General features: G+C 43.0%; 1 protein-coding gene across 1 annotated transcript; it reads right to left on the bottom strand.

The window, feature by feature from the left end:
- Window positions 1–3739: 3739 nt before the first annotated feature.
- On the bottom strand, window positions 3740–14054 carry LOC117506183 (spectrin beta chain, non-erythrocytic 1-like). Its single transcript, XM_034165683.1, has 7 exons — window positions 13814–14054; window positions 9750–9853; window positions 8589–8643; window positions 8285–8496; window positions 8027–8200; window positions 5109–5151; window positions 3740–4488 (listed from the first exon to the last, which is right to left on the bottom strand). Exons 1-7 carry the CDS (start codon window positions 14030–14032, stop codon window positions 4282–4284), a joined length of 1014 nt encoding a protein of 337 aa, XP_034021574.1. The 5' UTR covers window positions 14033–14054; the 3' UTR covers window positions 3740–4281.
- Between the last annotated feature and the right edge of the window lie 5013 nt (window positions 14055–19067).

Genomic DNA, 19067 nt, shown 5'->3' with positions numbered 1-19067 from the left:
GGCAGCATGTGACCTCTGACCTCTGAAGATAATTCATGAACTGTGAAAATTCCTGACAGTAATCTTTATTTCCTGAACAGCGAAAATGGTGACAAAGGTCAATTTCAGTTTGTACAGGAGTCAAATATTAAAGTTGCTCCAATTTCAGTAAAAAAATTATGCAAATGATTGTTTGAGTTAATGGGGTTCTAAAAAGGAATATTTTGCACCTTGTGTCGTGCTCAGTTATCATGTTACAGGGTAACATATGCCACCTGCCATAGAATTCAATGGATGTTGACCTTGTTTGACCTTTACTTTGGAGACAACACATTCAGCGCAATCAAAACTATTCCATTTATTCATCCTTTTATTTCAACCAATAATTTGCATCATTTTTTTGCAGAAATTGGAGCAACTTTAACTTTTGACCCCTGTACAAACTGAAATTGACCTTTGTCACCATTTTTGCTGTTTTTACCCCAAAACTCCAGAACATTCCATCACAGAAAGTCCAAACTATACCTTTTTGGAATTGTTATGATCAGACAAATAAGGTGATATAGTTTTCAACATGACTGGAGCATTTTTAAAGTTTGACCTCTGTGTAATTCTTCATTGACCCCTAGCTGGCTACAGCTACCACCCTGGGATGGCTATCATACATTTTTGTCTAGGCCATGATACACTGAGGCTGGATTCTAAGGGTCATTTAGTCACCTTCAGTGGTACCGATTAGGTTGAAATTCATGACTGGCTCATGGACTATCAGTCCATTGTTATTGTTTTGTCTGGTTGCTATGGTTATCCGGTCCGGTCCAAAAACAAATAAATAAAAACAAACAAGACACATATTGATTAACATCCACCTTATTTGTAAATAAATAAATAAAATACACCAGATTCACTTAAAAAAGTTATTGTGTTACAAATAAAAAAAATGACGTAATGACAGCAAACATTAAAAATATTAACTGCAAATAATCATAAATTCATGGTTGTGATAGTTTCACATTAGGCTCATATGTGTCGCAGTGATCACAGCAAATGATCAAAAATGGTGAAAAATATATATTATCTCTTTGTAAATCAGTTATTTTCTGTTTTTTAATTTCATTTTAAAAAGCACGAGGATTTTATTTTGAAGTTTTATTGCTAATGTACCTTCCGTCTATCTCTGACGTCATCCTTTATGTTGTAGAGTTCCACCCACAGTGAATCTCTACGCCCTGTTCTTAAAGTGACAGTGACGTAAAAATGAAATGAATATTCAAATATGAATATATGTCCCTGTGCCCGAGAAGAAGAAGAACCCCAACACACTGAGTGACTACAGACCTGTGGCCCCGACATCACACCATATGAAGTCACTGCAGAGGCTCATCCTGAGGAACCTCCACACAGTCACTGAATCATCACTGGACCTCCTGCAGTTCGTGTACCAGCCCAACAGGGGAGTGCAGGACGCCATCATCTTCATGCTGCACAGAACTCACTCTCAGCTGGAGGAGGCAGGTAGCACTGTGAGAGTCATGTTCTTCAACTTCTCCAGTGCCTTCAACACCATCCAGCCTGACCTGCACAGCAATAAGCTACGGGACAAGAAGGTGGAGGCTCCACCCGTGGCCTGGATTACCAACAACCTCACAGGCCGCCCACGGTGAGTGAGGCTTCAGGACATTACATCCAACACCATCCTGTCTCACACTCTACACCTCAGACTTCAGGTTCTGGTCCAGTCTTGAAGGTCCAGTCTGCCATTGTGGGCAGTGACAAGGAGGCCAAGTACAGGAGTGTGGTGGACAGGTTTGTGGAGTGGTGTGGACTCAACCACCTGCAGCTCAACATGTCTAAGATGAAGGAGCTGGTGGTGGACTTCAGAAGATGGAAGACCTGTCCAAACTCAGTTATCATTAATGGAACTGAGGTGGACATTGTGGATAACTACAAGTACCTGGGTGTCCACACAGACAACAAACTGGACTGTAAATACAGATGCTGTGTATCAGAAAGGGCAGAGCCGACTGTACTTGCTCAGGAGGGTCAGATCTTTCAATGTCTGTACAATGTTGTTGCAGAAGTTTTATCACTCTGTCGTCTCCAGTGTTATCTTCTATGCTGTAGTGTGCTGGGGCAGCAGGCTGAAGCCAGCAAACATGAACAGACTCAACAAGCTCATCAGGAGAGCCGGCTCTGTCCTGGGGGTGGAACTGGAGTCTGTGGTGGAGGTGTCAGAGAGGAGGATGCTGAGGAAACTGCTCAGCATCCTGGACAACACCTCCCACCCCCCACATGCCACACTGATGTCCTTCAAAGCACCTTCAGCCACAGACTGAGACCACCGAGGTGCACCACACAACACCACAGGAAGTCTTTCCTACATGTGGCAATCAGACTGTATAACTCCTCCCCCTTCTGCAGGATGAATTATCCAGAGTTACATGCAATATTGTCAAACATCTTATGCAATATATCTTCCAGTCATTTTGCATAAATTTGTAGTTATTGTATAAAACAAAAAAGATTTCTATTTAATACCAACACATTCTGCAATTGTGTATTTAACTAACTGCTGTTTACTGTCTCTGTACTCTGGCAAAGTAATTTCATTCAGGATAAATAAAGTTGATTTTTGTCTTTTTAGTTCACTTTAAAAGGAAACATCAGAATTTTAGAGTACAGGCCTGCTGTGCATGCTGGGAAGGTTTAGTCCTTCCTGAGGTCAGATGTTGACCATGTTCATGTAGAAACTGGTTGGATCTTTTTCTTGTTTCTCATTGAGTCAATGTGCCGAACGCTGGTACCAGGAGACATCTGTGCTGTCATCTGCTCCATCAGCGTCCTGTCCACGTTCCTCATCTCTTTGGTCTCGGGACAAAATGGAGGTCACTGGTTAGCAGGTTCCAGCAGATGGGTTCCATATTTTGATGTTGGAGTGAAACACTCAGATGGAACCAACAGAACCATGGACAGAAGCTCTGCTTCTATGCTACATGACTAGACCCAGGACCACCCAGGAAGACCTGTGGTTCAGCCTTCCATCCAACAAGCAACTTATTCCTCTCCAGCCGCTGAGACACCTGCATGCTGGATCATGTCCACACCACATAGACTAAATGTGTCTGATGTTCCCTCACAGTGTCAGTGATCCTCCTCAAATGATTGTCATTAAGTAACCATTCATTGGACACAAAGTCATTCCAGCAGGACCCAAGGATCCTCCACAGAGACCTGGGACCAAAGACATCCAGTCGTTAGGTCACTGGTTAGTGGCCAAGGCTGAGAACCATGAGGGCCTGGTTCTGCAGGTTCTGGTGGGTCAGTGATCTGCACCTGGATGTGCTGGACACAATCATTCCAAACATCTCCCCCTGACTCTCTGCACCCTGACCAACAAACCTCAGGCGGTCAGGAACCCTGAAGAGGAGAGGACCTCTGGAACCTTCTACCAGTGTGCAAACAAACACAACTGCAGGGAAGAAAAACATCTTTTAAACATCAAGAAGGACAAACCACAAACATAAAGTTTAAAAGCTTTTAATGACATTGCACATATTAGAAAGGGGGGGGGGGGGGGGCGTTCCAGTCTACAGGTGCAGTTTGATACATGAGTTAACTTTTGGTGCATTTTTGCGCTAAATATTCTGACGTTTTTCTGTAAATGTGATGTCGTACATGTTGATAAACAGTGTGGCAGAGCGCGGCAAGCGTCAAAGAGCCAAAGCCAGGAAGCTTCTGGTCGTGTCCCTTCATACGAGAGCTTGGCTCCGATTGAACATGCAAACTCAAACCTGGGTCCAGAGCGTCTCCATGGAAACCCTCAAAAAACTGAGGTTCAGCTTCCATCAAACAACAAAGACAAGAATTTAATACAAGAAGCAAAAAAAAAAATGGAGCCATGACTTAAAAATATAAAAACCATAAAAACTGAAAGACACAAAAATAAAAATAAACTTGACTGAACAGAATTTATTTATTTATTTTTTACAGTTTTGTCCAATACTTTTCAGAGTTTCATTCTTTTTGCACATTAGCGGCTAATGGCAAAAAAAAAAAAAAAAAAAAAAAGCGCCATTAGCACTCAGAAAAGTTTGCAAACATGTTCTCGGAGCGCAGCGAGCGATGGATTGATGCATTCAGCGATTTATCAGGAATTACATGGATTTAATGTGCAGCAAACAAAAGACTGCGACATCTCATTAGCGGTTCAGAATCCAGCTTGAAGACGTGTGACGACAAATTAAAAACAATCAAGAAGTGAAATCTGACACTGGGTCTGTTCGTGGACTAAAAGTCATTGGTCTACAGCTTCTTCTTGCTGAAGAGGCTGAAGCGCTTCTCCTTGTCCTTCTCCTTCTTGCCGGGACTCGACTCGGCGGTTAACGTCACGGTCGCTGGCAGTGTCTGGGCGCGGCCAGACGTTGGGGTGCCCAGGTTACTGCCACGGACCTCGGAATGGTCTGCCATGCTCACGTTCAGGATGGCCTGGATCCAGGTGCTCATGTCCTCCTGCAGGCGGCGACAGAGAGCCCACAGCTCACGATTAGCTCCAGCAGGATCAACAGCCTGAGCAACGGCACTACGACAGTCAGCTAGCTTAGCTACTATCAGGTAAGAATACACAGTTTGACTATTTGGAAAACTTTATACTTCAACAGAGCAGGATTTGATCAAACTGGACTAGCTGCATGAGTTAGTGAGCTAATACGATAGCTGCCTGAACTTTGACAGGGTTTACTTTGATTAATCTCAAACGTTAGCAACAGCAGCTTGAATGACCATTTGAAATTAGTGCAAAGCAGCAGGTCACAGTTCACAAGGTCAACACAAAGTATTTATTCATGTACTGGTAACCGAGGCAACCCAGTGATCACAGCAAGTTATCACAAAAGTAATTCAAAACCTAGAACTTGATCAAGAAAGAACAAATCCTTTAATGAAGTGCAGCAAACGTCACTGCAAACACAAAGACGGCAGAGAAATTCAACAACCGGCACAATGACAGTTACCATGGAGATGTGTGAATGCAGCAGTTGTCTGCTTGGGTGGTTGCCATCCAAGACCCAAGGTTCCATGGTGTCAGACTTGATTTCACTAGAATTTCAGCATGAGAGAAACTTTGTACTTACTTCATCTTTGGCTTGGAAGAGGTACTCGTTTCCATTAGTGACTCTGCAACACAAGCAGAAAGATCAGCAGTTAGCAAAGGTGAGTGAACATTTATGGGTTTGTGCAGAGACCAATCACATGTTTTGTGCAGAGACCAGTCACACGTTTGTGCAGAGACCAGCCACAGGTTTGTGCAGAGAACAGTCACACGTCTGTGTAGAGACCAGCCACAGGTTTGTGCAGAGAACAGTCACATGTCTGTGTAGAGAACAGCCACAGGTTTGTGCAGAGAACAGCCACAGGTTTGTGCAGAGACCAGCCACAGGTTTGTGTAGAGAACAGCCACAGGTTTGTGCAGAGAACAGTCACATGTCTGTGTAGAGAACAGCCACAGGTTTGTTCAGAGAACAGTCACACGTCTGTGTAGAGAACAGCCACATGTTTGTGCAGAGAACAGTCACACGTTTTGTGCAGAGACCAGCCACAGTTTTGTGCAGAGAACAGCTACAAGTTTTGTGCAGAGAACAGTCACATGTTTTCTGTAGAGAACAGTCACACGTTTGTGCAGAGAACAGTCACATGTCTGTGTAGAGAACAGCCACAGGTTTGTGCAGAGAACAGCCACAGGTTTGTGCAGAGAACAGTCACACGTCTGTGTAGAGACCAGTCACAGGTTTGTGTAGAGACCAGTCACACGTTTTGTGCAGAGACCAGTCACACGTTTGTGCAGAGACCAGTTACACGTTTGTGTAGAGAACAGCTACAAGTTTTCTGTAGAGACCAGTCACACGTTTGTGCAGAGACCAGTCACACGTTTGTGCAGAGACCAGTCACACGTTTGTGCAGAGACCAGTTACACGTTTGTGTAGAGAACAGCTACAAGTTTTCTGTAGAGACCAGTCACACGTTTGTGTAGAGACCAGTCACACGTTTGTGCAGAGACCAGTCACAGGTTTGTGCAGAGACCAGTCACAGGTTTGTGTAGAGGCCAGTCACACGTTTTGTGCAGAGACCAGTCACGTTTTGTGCAGAGACCAGTCACACGTTTTGTGCAGAGACCAGCCACAGGTTTGTGTAGAGAACAGCCACAGGTTTGTGCAGAGAACAGCCACAGGTTTGTGTAGAGAACAGCCACAGGTTTGTGCAGAGAACAGCCACAGGTTTGTGCAGAGAACAGCCACAGGTTTGTGCAGAGAACAGCCACAGGTTTGTGCAGAGACCAGCCACAGGTTTGTGTAGAGAACAGCCACAGGTTTGTGCAGAGAACAGTCACATGTCTGTGTAGAGAACAGCCACAGGTTTGTGCAGAGAACAGCCACAGGTTTGTGCAGAGAACAGTCACACGTCTGTGTAGAGACCAGCCACAGGTTTGTGCAGAGAACAGTCACACGTCTGTGTAGAGACCAGCCACAGGTTTGTGCAGAGAACAGTCACATGTCTGTGTAGAGAACAGCCACAGGTTTGTGCAGAGAACAGCCACAGGTTTGTGCAGAGACCAGCCACAGGTTTGTGTAGAGAACAGCCACAGGTTTGTGCAGAGAACAGTCACATGTCTGTGTAGAGACCAGCCACAGGTTTGTGCAGAGAACAGTCACACGTCTGTGTAGAGACCAGTCACAGGTTTGTGTAGAGACCAGTCACACGTTTTGTGCAGAGACCAGTCACACGTTTGTGCAGAGACCAGTCACACGTTTGTGCAGAGACCAGTTACACGTTTGTGTAGAGAACAGCTACAAGTTTTCTGTAGAGACCAGTCACACGTTTGTGCAGAGACCAGTCACACGTTTGTGCAGAGACCAGTCACACGTTTGTGCAGAGACCAGTTACACGTTTGTGTAGAGAACAGCTACAAGTTTTCTGTAGAGACCAGTCACACGTTTGTGTAGAGACCAGTCACACGTTTGTGCAGAGACCAGTCACAGGTTTGTGCAGAGACCAGTCACAGGTTTGTGTAGAGGCCAGTCACACGTTTTGTGCAGAGACCAGTCACGTTTTGTGCAGAGACCAGTCACACGTTTTGTGCAGAGACCAGCCACAGGTTTGTGTAGAGAACAGCCACAGGTTTGTGCAGAGAACAGCCACAGGTTTGTGCAGAGAACAGCCACAGGTTTGTGCAGAGAACAGCCACAGGTTTGTGCAGAGAACAGCCACAGGTTTGTGCAGAGACCAGCCACAGGTTTGTGTAGAGAACAGCCACAGGTTTGTGCAGAGAACAGTCACATGTCTGTGTAGAGAACAGCCACAGGTTTGTGCAGAGAACAGCCACAGGTTTGTGCAGAGAACAGTCACACGTCTGTGTAGAGACCAGCCACAGGTTTGTGCAGAGAACAGTCACACGTCTGTGTAGAGACCAGCCACAGGTTTGTGCAGAGAACAGCCACAGGTTTGTGCAGAGAACAGTCACACGTCTGTGTAGAGAACAGCCACATGTTTGTGCAGAGAACAGCCACACGTCTGTGTAGAGAACAGCCACAGGTTTGTGCAGAGAACAGTCACACGTCTGTGTAGAGACCAGCCACAGGTTTGTGCAGAGAACAGTCACACGTCTGTGTAGAGACCAGCCACAGGTTTGTGCAGAGAACAGTCACATGTCTGTGTAGAGAACAGCCACAGGTTTGTGCAGAGAACAGCCACAGGTTTGTGCAGAGACCAGCCACAGGTTTGTGTAGAGAACAGCCACAGGTTTGTGCAGAGAACAGTCACATGTCTGTGTAGAGAACAGCCACAGGTTTGTGCAGAGAACAGTCACACGTCTGTGTAGAGAACAGCCACATGTTTGTGCAGAGAACAGCCACATGTTTGTATAGAGAACAGTCGCGGGTTTGCGTTAAGAACAGTCGCGGGTTTGCGTTGAGAACAGTCGCGGATTTGCGTTGAGAACAGTCACGGGTTTGTTATAAATAAAATGTCTTACAGCCAAATATAGTCATTCGGTCACCTGAGTTTGAAGACATGTTTCTTCTTCTTGTACTCTGATGCAACATCGCACACGGCGTCCTTCAGGGTGATTGGCAGTTCGTTGTGGTAAGGGACGCCCTGGTTTGCTGCCTTGCTGTCCTTATAGAAATCCATTTCCTGGTTGTTGATGACACAGTACACATTGTGCCATGATCTGCCAATTTGAGAGCAGCAGGAATTGTCAGGAAACCAAGTGGTTCCTTCAGGTTTCTGGATAGTCAGAACAGCTGTGTCCTACCTGTTGGATGCCTTCTTGTTATGTCCCTCCCAGTCATGCTTGCGGTGTAGGAGGCCCTCCAGCTGTGAGGACGGGTTCTGGGTCTTGGTGGGCAGTGTGGTGGACTGGCTGACTTTGTTCTTTCTGCCAGAGGTTGGGGAGGAGGTGGGGCTTGGCTCCTTGGAGCTTCGCTCCAGCACCCCATTAACAAGGTCTCCACCCTCCACGGTGTCCTGCATGATGTGGGAGAGATTTTTAAAAATCTCATGATTTACCGCAGAAACAAAAATGAGCATTTGGGTGTGGATAATTCCTGAGGACCAACCTGAGGAGAACCCTGGTCTGGCGGCAAGCCGTTCTGAGTGACGACTCCACCCTCCCTAAAAAAGGAAAAAAAAAGTTTAGTCTGCAGTCCCACCAGTTACCACAGGAGAGCACTGCAGGACAATAATGGGAAAATGTTCAGAAATTATTTAAGAAAACAAATTACATTTAAAAACTTCTGTAATCTTCTGTAAAAAAATAAAATAAAAACGTTGTATTTGTCATGAATATTTAGTATTTTTAAAAATTTTCATTGTTTTCAATAAAAGCAAATTTTTTGAGAAATGACCAAAATGCTAAATATTATGAAAATGCCCTGAATGATCCAAATAAAATCTTGCAGTGAGATACTGAATTGTAAGATTGATTTTTATTTTTATTTTTTTAATGTAACGACAAGGTCAGGTCAGGTCGGGTCAGGGACCACGTTCTCTTTGTTGCCTAATCTACACACCACAAGGACTAAACGTAGTGTCTGATGTTCTCCCTCAGTGTCAGTGATCCTCCTCTTCAGAGTCTCACAAAGTAACCGTCACTGGACACAAAAGTCATTCCAGCAGGACCAAAAGAACCTCCACAGAGACCTGGGACCAAAGACATCCAGTCTTCACCTCAGGTCACTGGTTAGAGTCCAAGTCTGACAATGAGACAGGAAACACCACGACCCTAAAGACTTGGACCTTCATTCTCTTGCAAAGAGACATGAACCTCACTGCTGAGATCAGTGAACATCTCTACAACTCCAACACTTTCACCACAAATAGATCTACTTCTGATGGACAAGTCCATGACGTTCCTGAAAACCTGGATCTCAGTCTGGATCCAGGACCATCACAAACCCAGACGTTCTAGTCCTCACTCGGCTTCTCAAGTGCTACAATCAGAGAACTCACTGATTGCTCAAAGATCACAGCATCATCCATAAAGTCAAGGTCAATGAACCTTCCTCACCAACAAAACCACCTAAGTCATTTGTTTCCACAATTCCACCAAAAACCCAGTCCAGCACCCAGTCCATGCAAGAACTGAACAGTGTAGGACACAGAACACATCCCTGAGGAACACTGGAAAACACTAAGCGATAACTCTGTAGAACAAACTTCATGTACGAGTCCATGTCATCACAAAATCATCACGTGTTTGAAAAGTGGTTCCATTTGACCTCTGCAGCTGTAAGTCGTCCTGCTGAGTGACGGGTTCTGGAGACGGCGGCTTCCTCCTTCTCTCCTCTTCCTCCTGCTGTCTCCTCACCTCCAGGAGCTCCATCTGAAAAGAAGAGAGACAGACTGACAGTCAGACAGACCCACAGACAGATCAACAGTCAGGCAGACAGACAGACACAGAGACAGACAGATATACAGAAACACAGAGACAGACCACCAGACAGACACAGACAGCCCGACAGTCAGACAGACCACCAGACAGACACAGAGACAGACCCACAGTCACTAAGACAGACAGATGAACAGTCAGACAGACCCACAGACAGATCAACAGTCAGGCAGACAGACAGACACAGAGACAGACCACCAGACAGACACAGACAGACCGACAGTCAGACAGACCACCAGACAGACACAGAGACAGACCCACAGTCACTAAGACAGACAGATGAACAGTCAGACAGACCCACAGACAGATCAACAGTCAGGCAGACAGACAGACACAGAGACAGACTGACAGACATGCCAACAGTCAGACAGACAGAGACAGATCGACAGGCGGATAGACAGACACAGAGACAGACCGACAGTCAGACACTGAGACAGACAGACAGACAGACGGACACAGGAAAACAGACAGACAGTCAGACACAGGGAAACAGACAGACAGACACAGACAGACAGACACAGAGACAGACTGACAGTCAGGCAGGCAGACAGACAGAGGCAGTCAGAGAAAAAGAGAGACAAACAGACAGACGGGGCAGATAGACACAGACAAACAGCCAGTCTGACACAGGAAAACAGACAGTCCGACACAGGGTGACAGACAGCCAGACAGACAGAGAGACAAGGGCAGACAGGCAGGCAGACAGAGGCAGACAGACAAACAGACAGACAGAGAGACAGGGGCAGACAGACAGACACAGGGAAACAGACAGACAGAGAGTCCGACACAGGGTAACAGACAGACAGAGACAGACCGACAGTCAGGCAGGCAGGCAGACAGACACACAGACACAGACCAACAGCCAGGCAGACAGACACAGAGACAGTCAGACAGGCAGGCAGACTGACAGACAGACACATAGACAAACACAGAGACAGACTGACAGGCAGACAGACCAACAGGCAGACAGACCGACAGACAGACACAGAGACAGACAGACAGATCAACAGTCAGGCAGACAGACAGACACAGAGACAGACCGACAGTCAGACAGGCCAAAAGTCAGACAGACAGAGACAAACCGACAGTCAGACAGGCAACAGACATAGAGACAGACCGAAATTCAGACAGGCAGCAGACAGACAGACACAGAGACAGACGGACAGTCAGGCAGACACACAGTCAGACAGAACTAGGCACAGAGACAGACCGACAGTCAGACAGGCAACAGACATAGAGACAGACCGAAATTCAGACAGGCAGCAGACAGACAGACACAGAGACAGACCGACAGTCAGGCAGACACACAGTCAGACAGACAGGCAAAGAGACAGACTGACAGGCAGGCAGACAGACAGGGACAGATCGACAGGTGGATAGACAGACACAGAGACAGACCGACAGTCAGACACTGAGACAGACAGACAGACAGACGGACACAGGAAAACAGACAGACAGACACAGAGACAGACTGACAGTCAGGCAGGCAGACAGACAGAGGCAGTCAGAGAAAAAGAGAGACAAACAGACAGACGGGGCAGATAGACACAGACAAACAGACAGTCTGACACAGGAAAACAGACAGTCCGACACAGGGTGACAGACAGCCAGACAGACAGAGAGACAGACAAACAGAGAGACAAACAGACAGACAGAGAGACAGGGGCAGACAGACAGACACAAGGAAACAGACAGACAGACAGTCCGACACAGGGTAACAGACAGACATAGAGACAGACCGACAGTCAGGCAGGCAGGCAGACAGACACACAGACACAGACCAACAGCCAGGCAGACAGACACAGAGACAGACCGACAGTCAGGCAGGCAGACAGACACACAGACCAACAGTCAGGCAGACAGACACAGAGACAGACCAACAGTCAGACAGACCGACAGACAGACACAGAGACAGGCTGACAGTCAGACAGACCAACAAACAGACACAGAGACAGACTGACAGACAGACCGGCAGGCAGGCTGACAGACACATAGACAAACACAGAGACAGACCGACAGGCAGACAGACAGACACAGAGACAGACAGACAGATCAACAGTCAGGCAGACAGACAGACACAGAGACAGACCGACAGTCAAACAGGCCAAAAGTCAGACAGACAGACAGACACAGAGACAGACCGACAGTCAGACAGGCCAAAAGTCAGACAGACAGAGACAGACCGACAGTCAGACAGGCAACAGACATAGAGACAGACCGAAATTCAGACAGGCAGCAGACAGACAGACACAGACCGACAGACACATACAGTCAGGCAGCACACAGACAGACACAGAGACAGACTGACAGTCAAGCAGACACACAGCCAGACAGAAAGGCACAGAGACAGACTGACAGACAGACAGAGACAGATCGACAGGCGGATAGACAGACACAGAGACAGAGCGACAGGCGGATAGACAGACACAGAGACAGACTGACAGTCAGACACTGAGACAGACAGACAGACGGACACAGGGAAACAGACAGACAGACACAGACAGACAGTCAGGCAGGCAGACAGATAGGCAGTCAGAGAAAAAGAGAGACAGACAGGCAGACGAGGCAGACTGACACAGACAAACAGACAGTCTGACACAGGGAAACAGACAGACAGAGAGACAAGGGCAGACAGGCAGGCAGACAGAGGCAGACAGACAGACAGACAGAGAGACAGGGGCAGACAGACAGACACAGGGAAACAGACAGACAGACAGTCCGACACAGGGTAACAGACAGACAGAGAGACAGACCGACAGTCAGGCAGGCAGACAGACAGAGAGACAGACATACATACACAGGGAAACAGACAGATAGACAGTCAGACAAGGGAAACAGAGACAGACACAGGGAAACAGACTGTTTGCTCACCGATGTCAATCTATATAACAGACTGTCCCCTCACTGTTGTCAATCTATATAACAGACTGTCCCCTCACTGTTGTCAGTCTATATAAACAGACTGTCCCCTCACTGTCATCAGTCTATATAAACAGACTGTCCACTCAACACGTCAATCTATATCACACACTCTCCACTCACTGCCGTCAATCTATATAACAGACTGTCCACTAACTGTTGTCAATCTATATCACAGACTGTCCACTCACCGTCATCAATCCATATAACAGACTGTCCACTCAACACCGTCAATCTATATCACAGACTGTCCATTCACTGTCGTTAATCTATATCACACACTCTCCGCTCACTGCCATCAATCTATACGAGTCTATATCTATATCAATAATAATCTATATAATAATATATATCAATCTATACTGTCGTCAGTCTATATAACAGACTCTCCACTCACCGATGTCAATTTAAGCCACAGAGTGTCCACTTACTGTCATCAATCTATATAACAGACTGTCCACTCACCGCTGTCAGTCTATGTCACAGACTATCCACTCACTGTCATCAATCTATGTCACGCACTGGCTTCTCACAGTCATCAGTCTACAGCACAGATGGTCCACTCAGCATTGTCAATCTATATAACAGACTGTACTCTCACTGCCATCGATGTAAGCCACATACTGTCCACTCACAGTCGTCAATCTATATCAAAGACTGTCCACTCACCGCCATCAGTCTATATCACAGACAATCCACTCACTGTAATCAATCTATGTCACGGCCTGTCTTCTCACAATCATCAGTCTATGTCACAGACTGTCCACTCACCATCATCAGTCTACGTCACAGACTGTCCACTGACTGTCATCAATCTATGTCACGGACTGTCTTTTCACAGCCATCAGGCTACATCACAGATGGTCCACTCACCGTTGTCAGTCTATATCACCTATGGTCCACTCACCATTGTCAATCTATATAACAGACTGTCCACTCACTGCCATCAATCTAAGCCACAGATGGTCCACTCACCGTTGTCAGTCTCTCCAGCGCAGAAAAACGCTCCTCCCAGGTGGCAGCAGACTTCTCAAAAGCCTCATGGCGCTTGATGAGCTTCTCCACCTCATCAACACTCTGGCCAACCTCCCTGCTGGACAAGTAGGGTTCCTGACCCAGCAGCCAGGCCTCAGCCACACCGGCGTCCCGGGAGAACTGGTGCACCTCCAGGACTGAGGGGAGGACAGTGTCCATGAGTCTGCATCTTTAAATATGATTTCTTTATATTACTTTATGATTTCTTTAAGCTACACATCTAAACATTTCCAGAGGGTCCAGGTGAAATGATACCTGGCAGTCTGCAAAGGACAGTCTGGGACACTGGTCTTAGCAGAAGAACAACAACACTCTGTGCTAAAAACAACAACAAGCAATGCTCTGTGTTAAAAACAACAATACAACAAACACTGTGCTAAAAACAACAATACAACAAACAACACTGTGCTAAAAACAACAACAAGCAATGCTCTGTGCTAAAAACAACAATACAATAAGCAACACTCTGTGCTAAAAACAACAATATAACAAACAACACTGTGCTAAAAAAAATAAACAATACAATAAGCAACACTCTGTGCTAAAAACAACAATACAACAAACACAGTGCTAAAAACAACAATACAACAAACAACACTGTGCTAAAAACAACAACAAGCAATGCTCTGTGCTAAAAACAACAATACAACAAACACTGTGCTAAAAACAACAATACAACAAACAACACTGTGCTAAAAACAACAACAAGCAATGCTCTGTGCTAAAAACAACAATACAATAAGCAACACTCTGTGCTAAAAACAACAATACAACAAACAACACTGTGCTAAAAAAAAAAAACAATACAATAAGCAACACTGTGCTAAAAACAACAATACAACAAACAACACTGTGCTAAAAACAACAATACAACAAACAACACTGTGCTAAAAACAACAACAAGCAATGCTCTGTGCTAAAAACAACAATACAACAAACACTGTGCTAAAAACAATACAACAAACAACACTGTGCTAAAAACAACAACAAGCAATGCTCTGTGCTAAAAACAATACAATAAGCAACACTCTGTGCTAAAAACAACAATACAACAAACAACACTGTGCTAAAAAAATAAACAATACAATAAGCAACACTCTGTGCTAAAAACAACAATACAACAAACAACACTGTGCTAAAAACAACAATACAACAAACAACACTGTGCTAAAAAACAAACAACAATACAACAAGCAACACTGTGCTAAAAAACAAACAACAATACAACAAGCAACACTCTGTGCTAAAAACAACAAGCCATGCTCTGTGCTAAAAATAACAATACAACAAACACTGCGCTAAAAAAACAAACAACAATACAACAAACAACACTGCTAAAAAAACAAACAACAATACAACAAACAACACTGTGCTAAAAAAACAAACAACAATACAACAAGCAACACTCTGTGCTAAAAACAACAACAAGCAATGCTCTGTGCTAAAAACAACAATACAACAAACACTGTGCTAAAAACAACAATACAACAAACAACACTGTGCTAAAAACAACAACAAGCAATGCTCTGTGCTAAAAACAACAATACAACAAACAACACTGTGCTAAAAACAACAATACAACAAACAACACTGTGCTAAAAACAACAACAAGCAATGCTCTGTGCTAAAAACAACAATACAACAAAGAACACTGTGCTAATAAACAATACAATAAGCAACACTGTGCTAAAAAAAATAAACAATACAATAAGCAACACTGTGCTAAAAAACAAACAACAATACAACAAGCAACACTCTGTGCTTAAAAACAACAAGCCATGCTCTGTGCTAAAACAACAATACAACAAACAACACTGCGCTAAAAAAACAAACAACAATACAATAAGCAACACTCTGTACTAAAACCAACGATACAACAAACAACACTGCGCTAAAAAAAACAAACAACAATACAATAAGCAACACTCTGTGCTAAAAACAACAATACAACAAACACAGTGCTAAAAACAACAATACAACAAACAACACTGTGCTAAAAACAACAACAAGCAATGCTCTGTGCTAAAAACAACAATACAACAAACACTGTGCTAAAAACAACAAACAACACTGTGCTAAAAACAACAAGCAATGCTCTGTGCTAAAAACAACAATACAATAAGCAACACTCTGTGCTAAAAACAACAATACAACAAACAACACTGTGCTAAAAAAAAAAACAATACAATAAGCAACACTGTGCTAAAAACAACAATACAACAAACAACACTGTGCTAAAAACAACAATACAACAAACAACACTGTGCTAAAAACAACAACAAGCAATGCTCTGTGCTAAAAACAACAATACAACAAACACTGTGCTAAAAACAATACAACAAACAACACTGTGCTAAAAACAACAACAAGCAATGCTCTGTGCTAAAAACAATACAATAAGCAACACTCTGTGCTAAAAACAACAATACAACAAACAACACTGTGCTAAAAAAACAAACAATACAATAAGCAACACTCTGTGCTAAAAACAACAATACAACAAACAACACTGTGCTAAAAACAACAATACAACAAACAACACTGTGCTAAAAAACAAACAACAATACAACAAGCAACACTGTGCTAAAAAACAAACAACAATACAACAAGCAACACTCTGTGCTAAAAACAACAAGCCATGCTCTGTGCTAAAAATAACAATACAACAAACACTGCGCTAAAAAAACAAACAACAATACAACAAACAACACTGCTAAAAAAACAAACAACAATACAACAAACAACACTGTGCTAAAAAAACAAACAACAATACAACAAGCAACACTCTGTGCTAAAAACAACAACAAGCAATGCTCTGTGCTAAAAACAACAATACAACAAACACTGTGCTAAAAACAACAATACAACAAACAACACTGTGCTAAAAACAACAACAAGCAATGCTCTGTGCTAAAAACAACAATACAACAAACAACACTGTGCTAAAAACAACAATACAACAAACAACACTGTGCTAAAAACAACAACAAGCAATGCTCTGTGCTAAAAACAACAATACAACAAAGAACACTGTGCTAATAAACAATACAATAAGCAACACTGTGCTAAAAAAAATAAACAATACAATAAGCAACACTGTGCTAAAAAAACAAACAACAATACAACAAGCAACACTCTGTGCTTAAAAACAACAAGCCATGCTCTGTGCTAAAAACAACAATACAACAAACAACACTGCGCTAAAAAAACAAACAACAATACAATAAGCAACACTCTGTACTAAAACCAACGATACAACAAACAACACTGCGCTAAAAAAACAAACAACAATACAATAAGCAACACTCTGTGCTAAAAACAACAATACAACAAACTGTGCTAAAAACAACAATACAACAAACAACACTCAGTGCTAAAAACAACAAGCAATGCTCTGTGCTAAAAACAACAATACAACAAACAACACTGTGCTAAAAACAACAATACAACAAACACTGTACTAAAAACAACAAACAACAATACAATAAGCAACACTCTGTGCTAAAAACAACAATACAACAAACAACACTGTGCTAAAAAAATAAACAACAATACAATAACCAACACTCTGTGCTAAAAACAACAATACAACAAACAACACTGTGCTAAAAAAACAAACAACAATACAAGAAGCAACACTGTGGTAAAAACAACAAGCCATGCTCTGTGCTAAAAACAACAATACAACAAACAACACTGCGCTAAAACAAACAAACAACAATACAATAAGCAACACTCTGTACTAAAACCAACAATACAACAAACAACACTCTGTGCTAAAAACAACAATACAACAACTACAGACAACTACAACAAACAACACTGTGCTAAAAAAACAAACAACAACACAATAAGCAACACTCTGTGCTAAAAACAACAAACAACACTGTGCTAAAAACAATACAACAAACAACACTGTGCTAAAAACAATACAACAGACAACACTGTGCTAAAAAAAAACAAACAACAACACAATAAGCAACACTCTGTGCTAAAAACAACAAACAACACTGTGCTAAAAACAATACAACACTGTGCTAAAAACAACAATACAACAAACAACACTGTGCTAAAAAAACAAACAACAACACAATAAGCAACACTCTGTGCTAAAAACAACAAACAACACTGTGCTAAAAACAACAATACAACAAAGAACACTGTGCTAAAAAAAACAAACAACAACACAATAAGCAACACTCTGTGCTAAAAACAACAAACAACACTGTGCTAAAAACAATACAACAAACAACACTGTGCTAAAAACAACAATACAACAAACAACACTGTGCTAAAAAAAACAAACAACAACACAATAAGCAACACTCTGTGCTAAAAACAACAAACAACACTGTGCTAAAAACAATACAACAAACAACACTGTGCTAAAAACAACAATACAACAAACAACACTGCGCTAAAAAAACAAACAACAATACAATAAGCAACACTCTGTACTAAAACCAACGATACAACAAACAACACTCTGTGCTAAAAACAACAAGCCATGCTCTGTGCTAAAAACAACAATACAACAAACAACACTGCGCTAAAAAAACAAACAACAATACAATAAGCAACACTCTGTGCTAAAAACAACAATACAACAAACTGTGCTAAAAACAACAATACAACAAACAACACTCAGTGCTAAAAACAACCAGCAATGCTCTGTGCTAAAAACAACAATACAACAAACAACACTGTGCTAAAAACAACAATACAACAAACACTGTACTAAAAACAACAAACAACAATACAATAAGCAACACTCTGTGCTAAAAACAACAATACAACAAACAACACTGTGCTAAAAAAATAAACAACAATACAATAACCAACACTCTGTGCTAAAAACAACAATACAACAAACAACACTGTGCTAAAAAAACAAACAACAATACAAGAAGCAACACTGTGGTAAAAACAACAAGCCATGCTCTGTGCTAAAAACAACAATACAACAAACAACACTGCGCTAAAACAAACAACAATACAATAAGCAACACTCTGTACTAAAACCAACAATACAACAAACAACACTCTGTGCTAAAAACAACAATACAACAACTACAGACAACTACAACAAACAACACTGTGCTAAAAAAACAAACAACAACACAATAAGCAACACTCTGTGCTAAAAACAACAAACAACACTGTGCTAAAAACAATACAACAAACAACACTGTGC

The sequence above is a fragment of the Thalassophryne amazonica genome, unplaced genomic scaffold (assembly GCF_902500255.1).
Source record: "Thalassophryne amazonica unplaced genomic scaffold, fThaAma1.1, whole genome shotgun sequence".
Classification (NCBI taxonomy): Eukaryota; Metazoa; Chordata; class Actinopteri; order Batrachoidiformes; family Batrachoididae; genus Thalassophryne; species Thalassophryne amazonica.
This window is presented reverse-complemented; position numbering and strand designations above follow the sequence as displayed.